At 41.1% G+C, this 8,445-nt stretch overlaps 1 protein-coding gene across 2 annotated transcripts in view; it reads right to left on the bottom strand.

Annotated features, from left to right (window-relative positions):
• Positions 1-6: 6 nt before the first annotated feature.
• man1b1a (mannosidase, alpha, class 1B, member 1a) overlaps positions 7-8,445 on the bottom strand; it is a 14,570-nt gene continuing 6,131 nt past the window's right edge. For both annotated transcript variants that reach the window (XM_008424628.2, XM_008424629.2), the window contains exons 7-14: positions 7,896-8,087; positions 6,906-7,054; positions 6,643-6,831; positions 5,540-5,730; positions 4,778-4,898; positions 4,023-4,217; positions 2,410-2,541; positions 7-1,318 (exon numbers count right to left, since the gene is read on the bottom strand). In XM_008424628.2, coding sequence (XP_008422850.1) covers positions 1,109-1,318; positions 2,410-2,541; positions 4,023-4,217; positions 4,778-4,898; positions 5,540-5,730; positions 6,643-6,831; positions 6,906-7,054; positions 7,896-8,087 — 1,379 coding nt within the window. In that variant the 3' untranslated portion in view covers positions 7-1,108. The remainder of the gene's footprint in view (positions 1,319-2,409; positions 2,542-4,022; positions 4,218-4,777; positions 4,899-5,539; positions 5,731-6,642; positions 6,832-6,905; positions 7,055-7,895; positions 8,088-8,445) is intronic.

The following is an 8,445-nucleotide window of genomic DNA, read 5'->3' as shown; positions in this document are numbered from 1 at the left end:
CTTTTTATTCCCCAAATCTTTTTTTTTTCTTCTAATTTTTCCTGGATCAGGAGAAAATGAAAACTATGGCCAAGTATTACGGTAATTATACACAATGATTTTCTGCCAAAAGCCCCTGGAAATTTTGAGATTAATTTCATGTTTTGTCAGAGAAAAGAAATTAGCAAGTAAAAAAGAAAATGAAAACAATAGTTAAAATCGGCTGATTTTGATGATTTGCGCCTTTTGGAAAGAATTCTTCTTTTAATGTAAATGTGTTAAATAAATCTGAAAATTTCTGAATAGTTTGGTTAAAATTTACTGTTTCGAGAAAAATGTACTATATTTTTCTGTAACTCCAAGATTCCAAGGTGCTTTGTGAGAAATTGAGCAATAATTTCTTGTAACTCTCGTGGAGAACAGAGGGATGGCACTTTGTTGATTTGACATCAATTAAAGCTGATACAATCAATACTGCCCCCTACAGGTGGGAGTTTGTCACTTTAACCTGATGATTTTGACAATTTCTCTGTAAAATTTGCAACAAAAATTCAGTGATTTGTTGATTTTGCGAGAATTTCTGCGGAAAACCTCAACATGTATGATGGCCATAATATTTTGTAGTAGGAAAAAATGATCTTTCTTTCTCCATCTGACCTTCAAAAATACTTTCTATTCAAGTTTCTTCCAGGTCAGAGTTGGCTGCAAGTCCATCTCAGGTCCAGACAGTTCAATAAATCCCTTCATTTAAAGTGAATTTCCAAGTAACAGCAAACAAAAACATCCATGAAGCCCAAATAAATAAACATAAATTAACCCGGAAAAAAAATAAACTACATTCATTGAAGAACCTGGTTCATGAAGAATGTCGGCTCACTTATTAAACGTCTCCATTATTTACCCACAGAAGTGATAAATCACCACTAAATGTACGGTTCAGACATTAAATGGCACTAATGAGTGATTTACACCTTGTAAAATAACCCAAAATTAGAAAATGTACAGTCATTAATCGATAACCGAGTCGTAACAAAGTGTTCTGGTGAGTCTGATCCGAGTTCGGATATGAAAGCTTTTCCTTAGGAAAAATAAAGGAGGCTGAAACCTGGACCTTGCGGGACTCCGGGCTTCATTTGGGCGGAGAAGGCCATATGGGCAGAGGGTGAGCCTCGGTGTTGAAGACGTACTTGTCTAGGCTGAGCAGCTCCTCGTCGTCGGAGAACAGCAGGTAGAGGTACTTCAGCGTCTCGCCCAGGAAGAAGCTCTCCATCTTGTCCCGGGGGCCGGGGTTAGCGGGGTCACGGACGTTGCTGATGGACGTGTAGCCGCCGCCAGGGACCTGCGGTTGGACAAGACGTGGGGTCAGGTGGTTAACGCTTCCATTGGGAAGCTGAAAAATCTATTTTGTTGAGCTTTCCCCAAGCTGCCAGAAGTCGAACATGAAACATAATTACATTTTACCAGCTGAGGAAATGTCAGAGAGGTCAGGAAACAGAGACGCTTTGGTCAAAAATCCTTCAAAATCACTTCAAATTCATTCCTGTAAAGGTGAACCATCAGGCTTCCTTCTACAGTTTGGCTGCTTTCATTCTTAGACGATCAGATTGTAGCCGTTTTACGGCGTCTTTTCACTTTAAATCCAAATAAGCTGCTGCTGGCCACGCCCCCAACTTGATGTTTACATTGGCACGTAAAAATGGCTGCAAACAGATGCGTAATTACACAACTGTACATCTTTGAAAAGCATTAGTAGAGCCTCCTGAACAACAAACAAGAATGCAGGAAGTGGTTTCTGGATGGGAAGTAAACAATAAAACACCTGTCTTTTCCAGCAGCCATTGTACAACGCATACAGCGGTAAAACCAGCTGACCTAACGTACTGGAACTCCAACAGGGCTGCTAGGAAACAGGCAGAATTCTGCTGGGGTTGCTAAGTAACCGGGCAGAGTTCTGCTGGGGTTGCTAGGTAACCGGGCACTGCCTGATTATTTTTGACGTCACGTTTAAGTGGCTCCTTTTCCAGACATCAAAAATCTTTAACTTAATGGCTAAAACCAACTGAGTGCTGTAGTTATTTAAACACTGGGGCTGTTTTTAGAAGCAGTTCAAACCCAAATTGAAGTGCAATAACATGAAAATTTKAATTTTGCATAATAGTTCCCCTTTAATTCCTGGCTCTGTTTTTGACAAAAAAAAAATTCTGGTAAGATTTAGTGTTTTTACAGCATTTCTTGAAAAAGTACATCATCAAGTAATGCATAACAGCACAAGTTTTGATTAGAAATATACTTTTTTGGCCTTCAGGTCCGTTTGACTTGATGATTTTGGCCGACATGACAAAAGGTTTGGAYGCCCCTGGTTTAGCATAATGTTCACATCATCAGTGAATCTGAACAACAGGAACAAATGAGCGTCCGGCTGGTCGGTACCTTGGTGAAGGCGTTGAAGCTCTGCAGGATGTCCCAGCCCCAGTCTCTGTACTTGGCCTCCTTGGTGAACCGGTACATGTAGAACAGACTCTCCACCGTCTCGGGGCGCAGCAGGTTGTGTCTGTCAGCAGGCTGCAGGACAGCAATCAGTGCTTTTAGTCTGACCTTTAAAAAGCTGACAGGACGCACGGAAACTGGACACAACTTTATTAAAGCTGATTACGGAGACAGAAGCAGCGATGAGGACTGAATGAAAACCAGCAGCAGGTCGTTCTTATTGTCCAGTGTTTGTCCTTAACGTAGCATTTTAGAGCGAATTTCAGCAGCTCTTTAAAACTTCTGGGTGACATGAGTCAGCGTTGGGCCCAGGCTGAGTGGGCGGGTCCAGATGAAGGAGCAGAGATGGAACAAAGTGGCAGAGCTGCAGCTGATCGATGCGGCTATAAAGCATTTTTAAACGGTCTCTCCCTGCATCAACGTCTCGTATAGGAGGAGAAGAGGAGCCAGATTAGTGTTTGTGATTTGACCAGGATTCACAGACGTTTTACAGGAAACAGTCAAAACTTTCAGTAAAACCTGCAAAAATCTGAGAAGAAGGACAGACAGACGGACGTTTAGATGGATGGACAGTTGGTTGATGGATGTTTGTCTCTTTGTTTCCTCTAGAGTCGGTAATCTGACATCATTCAGGCTGTTTCTGCTGATGAAGAGTCCAGTCAGACTCATGATGCTTGTGGTCATCATGGTGTTTAAAAGCTGCTCTCTCCCTCTCTCTGAATCATCCTACAGGCCTCTGTGATCACTCCGTTGTTTCTTTGGGTCTGAATGAGCTCAGAGAGCGTTTCCTGGTTATCTCTGGAGTTAATGGAGAAATATTCAGCGCTGCGAGAAACTCAGAGCCGCTAATGAAAAACCAAACGAGGCCTGAGGAGAGCAGGCGGCCGCGCAGAGCGGCTGATTAAAAATCAGATTCATCAGACCTGCTGGAGCATCTCAGCCGCGTTCGCACCGATTACACTGCAAAAACAACTTATAGCCCAGTTTCTACTGCAAATATCTAAGCAAACAAGACAAAACTAGCTTATAAGTTACTATTCAGCAAGAAACAGCAGCTTGTTTTATGTCAATAAGTCTTATAAAATAGTTAAGTAAAATAATTTGCCATAGAATGGAACATTTTTATATACATTAAAACTGATAAAAAATACTTGGTAAGATTTAGTGTTTTTGCAGCATTTATTTAAAAAGTCAGACTGTGAGTGAAAACATGGTAAAATTACCATGTAATTATAAGTTATAATATGTGAAAATGTCTTCTTCCACTGGCAGATTATTTCACCTATAGCTATTTTTTAATCAATATTAAGGATTTTTTTACTTAAAACAAGCACCTAGACCTTGCTGAAACGTTATTTGTAAGTTAGTTTTGTATAATTTTAAATGTACTAAGATATTTGAAGTAGAAACTAGATAAAAACTCTTGGTAAGATTTAGTGTTTTCGTCATGTTCCTCTTTCAGATGCTGTAAAAACCCATCACTGTGTGTAAAAACTTGCTAGCAGTGAATCCTGCACATGGACATGAGAATGAAAGCGTGTGAAACTCGGCCTGACCTTCACAGAAACGTCCTGGCCTTCGCTGCCCTGCACGTTGAAGTGAGCGATCTCCGGGCTGAGCCCCGTCTCCATCTGCCTGTACATCTGGTGGCAGGTCTCCATCAGCTGCTGGGCCAGGTCCATGTGGTCCGGCGGCAGGCCGCTGTGCGCCCCCAGAGCCAGAGTCCCCGGCAGGAAGCACACCAGGTGGTCCTGCAGGGCGGCGACAAAGAGAGACACGCTCACTGAACGGCTGCAGGAAATAAATGTTTAATGCAGAGCTTCCATAAGATCCGCGCCGCCTGAGGCTGCGTTCACACTGCAGCCTGAAGTGACCCAAATCAGATTTATTTGCCTAAATCTGGATCTTTTCATGCCACTCTGAACAACACAGGCTGATTTTTTTTCAAATGTGACCCAGGCTGCTCTAGATGGACAGTAAGGGGCAGGACGGACCCCACGGCATGCCAATACCAGACTTAGCTAGCAGGTAAAAGCTACATTAGCTAAGCAAGCTCAGCAGGAAGTACTGCAGTAGATACCACTGATATTTATCTTAGTATTACACTGAGGTAGGTAAAGTACTAAAGTAGCTTTAATGTGTTTATATTTTTCATAGCTAGGTAGGAACAAGGCGAGAGCTAGCTCTAAGCCTGTGGTTTGTTTATTGTCGTCATAGTAACTGCCTACCAAGATGGCCATCATTTACAAAGCTAGTGGAAATGTGGCGTCACATGAGAGCGACACCGACTGCCATGACCCTCCATTGGTACCATTTTGGGGTTGAAGCGGTTTTGGGACAGTTCTCCGATGAAGGTGAGCCTGCCGGGTCCGGTCTGCCTCACCAGGTGCTTCTTCACTCCCTCCACCGCCTGCAGGTAATCCTCCAGCAGCCTGCAGGCAGAACCAGGAGGGTCAAAGGTCATTTATGTTGGAACTGGACATGGTTTATGAAGAACTCTGAATACTCGCAGGTACTTGTGGATTTTATCTACTGGTGGGGTTTAATGTTTTAAATACAGATTTAATAATAATTGCAAGTTCTGGCAGTTTTTTCTTTTCATGAAAAAACGTTGAATTTTCAGAACAAAATGACAAAAACATATAAATAATGTCCTTAGAGCTAATTTTCTTGTCAGTAACTTTGAAAAATATGAGATTGAAGAAAATGTATTCAGCATTATTCAAGTTTGATGTTTTTCTTCATTTTAAAACTTGTCCCTTTTATCTAGTCTCCTTTCTTTCCTTCCTTTTGTTTTCCTCTTTTCCTCACCTCCTTTCCTCACTTTCTTCCTTTTCTTTTTCACCGTCTTCCACTGGTTCATATGAAATAAATAATAATAATAATAGATTCAGTGCTGCTTATTGAGTAAAAATAACATTGATGCCTCTAAGAATCAAACATTTTCTCTCCATTTCTTTTGCACTATTTGTTGGGAAAGTAAAATAAAACATTGTAAATAAAGTCATAATGTTGCATCATTACTGTTCAAGTCGGTACGTTTTGGTTTAGGAGGTTAAAAACGAGGCTTTACTCGTCCTCGGTCTTCCCGCCCTGGATCCACTGCTTCAGCAGGTATTCGTAGTAGCTGTCGGCCCGCGCGCCCAGCGTGAAAACGCCTTTATGGGAGAACTGGCCGCTGTTGGTGTTGATGAACATGGGAACCAGGCCGTCGTATTTCCCTGGCAGCTTGTGGACGAGCCGCATCACCTCGTTCACAGCRTCCTGCAGGGAAACAGGAAGGAACAAAACGAGATTAACGACTGAAGCTGAAGTAGTTAGCATCATTAGCATCTGAGCTAATCAGAAGGAAAACATCAGATTAACTTCAAGAACCTGATTCTATCACATTTTGGTTTGAATCTATACACCAACTGAAAAATCACAACTTTTCTGATGTTTCTGTGACTTTAAATAAACCCAGAACCTACATGACCATATATGGAGTGATGATGTATCATGTGGAGCAGAAATTAGAAAACAAAAAAATAACTTCCTGAACTTTTCTGGGCTGCAATCAACAATCAATACATTATTCTGCCGTTTTCATCAAACTAATAATTGACATATTCTGCAGATTTTTTATTTATGCCCTTTTTATGCAAAATTAGAAAAACATTTAAGGATGGAAACAATTAAATTTTTGTAAGAAAATTAACATTTTATTGCTTAAAATGCACCAAGAGCGTCCAAAACTGAACGATTTGTTATTTATAGTAACAGATGCATCTGCAGGTAAAAATACTTCCAACATCGACTTGAAAATTTATTTTTAAGATAATTAAATCTGAGTTTAGAAGTATTTTTTAGCTGCAGATGCATCTTTTGCTACAAATGATCAAGAGTTCACTAAAGGAATTCTGTTACTGCATTTTATGGAATAAAATGTTTATTTTCTTATTTGAAAAGGAACTGAATTGTTTGTTTGCATCTTTTTCTGTATCTCTAATATTGTTTAAAAAAGCTTAAATGAAAAATCTGCCAAATACGGCAATTTTTAAAACCCGATTAATCAACAGAATAATTGATTAATCGATTACTAAAACAACCGTTAGTTGCCACCCTAATGTGTTTGGATTGGTTTTGTTGGCGGAGCTGCAGCAGCGGCTCCTTGTGGTACTGGTTTGCGGTCCAGACCTGGTACTGGGGGTCCTGGGTCAGGTGGCTCAGCTCCCTGAACTCCAGCTGGATGCTGGTGACCTCGGCGACTGTACTGTCTGACGTCCACCGCGGCGGGTGTGCCGTCCCCTTCCCGATGTTGACGTCTGAAAACGGGATCTTTGATGGTGTCTTGAAAGCCGGCATCATTCGGGACCCCAGGTCTTTCTTTAAGGGACAGAAATAATCTAATTAGAGACTGAAGATGTTTTTCTTGACGTTGAAATAAAGTTTTTCCTTACAGCTTTGTCTAAGAAGAGCTGGTCTCCTGTCAGGTGGTAGCAGCTCAGCAGTCCGCCCAGAATCCGAATGGTCGTCTCAAAAAGATTCACGTCCACGTTCTTGTCAAAGGAAAGCTCTTTCTCCACCCAGCTTCTAGCTTCAGCAAATTCTGCATCAAGAGACCCGCTGCACGTTACTGTTTACATCCGGAAATTTAACACAGTAGAACAACTCCGTTTAAAAAATGAAACCTGGAGATGCAGCTATTACTGATTTATTGCAGTTTGCCACAGCAAAGCAAAAAATAATGCAGAAAAACCGCTGAGGAACTAAACCACTCATGTTCTTCTTCTTTCTCGCTCCCTGGATCGGCTACGCTACACGCAGATTCGTTGCCATAGCAACTGACAACAACAATGCCACTTTATGTTTCAGGATTCAACACCAACATTTCCCACATAAAGAACAGAACATTCAGTCGGTTACAGTTGTATGTTTTCAGGCTGGATGTTTATTTTCCGATTATTAATAATGGTAGATTAGCTACCGCTGCTATTAGCTAAGGTAACACTGCTGTGGTGGATTAGCTAATTTAAACTCCTGCTATACTAATGTTTAAATCTGGCAGAGTTGGTGTTTTTGTCGCCTTTTCTTATTTTGTAACTCAACCGAAACACAATAATTTCCGTATCACATCTACATGCTAAGGTTGTCATAGTCATACTTCTCTCTCCCCCGCTATTTTTTTCTTAATCAGAACTTTTTTCCGACCTTATTATCTACTTATCATTGCATCCCTTTTTCTTTTACATGCCAGGCGTACATTAACAGCTAATGCTAGTCATTACCGGCTAGCAGCTCTTTGCAGGGAGAAAAGGGGGACGGGATCTTGTGGGTGTGACCTGACCATAGAGATTAATTACATGCTCAAAAGTGTAAATATTAAGTATGTAAATGTTGACCAATAAGTTTAAAAGCTTCTGTGTGGAACAACAAGTGGAATAAATCACCTTCTTTTAGCCCCATAATCCACATGGTGTCCAGAGAGTCAATGAGCGTCAGGCCCAAGCCGAACCATTCGCTGAATGACTTGGAGATGGGTTTGAGCTCGTCGTGACCCCAGGCGTATTCCCGGTAGGCTTTCCAAGCGTGCCTGAAGGCGTCGCGGACGGCCTCCAGACGCTCCGCCGCTCCGGGGGAAACTGGATTTAAAAACAAAGACGATTCATCTACAGCTCCTCTTGAAGTGATCTCACTGCTGAGCTAAAGAAAATCTTCAAACGTTTTGAAAACACACAAATAATGTTACAAAATATACAGAAACATGGAGACGGTTTTAAAAACCATCCAATCGAGAAAATAATCAATTAATCACCACAAGAAACGAATAATTGTCAGAATGCAACTTGATTAGTCAATTAATGGTCAAAGTAATTGATTTTCAGAATTTTTTATTAATCGTCAGGACAACTGATTAATCATGAGAGGTAGAAACTGTACTGAACTCATCACTTCCTGTTCACTACTGACATCTGAACTCATCACTTCCTGTTCACTACT

Source organism: Poecilia reticulata, linkage group LG12 (genome assembly GCF_000633615.1).
Source record: "Poecilia reticulata strain Guanapo linkage group LG12, Guppy_female_1.0+MT, whole genome shotgun sequence".
In the NCBI taxonomy this organism is placed as follows: Eukaryota; Metazoa; Chordata; class Actinopteri; order Cyprinodontiformes; family Poeciliidae; genus Poecilia; species Poecilia reticulata.
The sequence above is the reverse complement of the archived record's forward strand: the minus strand, read 5'-3'. Positions and strand labels throughout refer to the sequence as shown.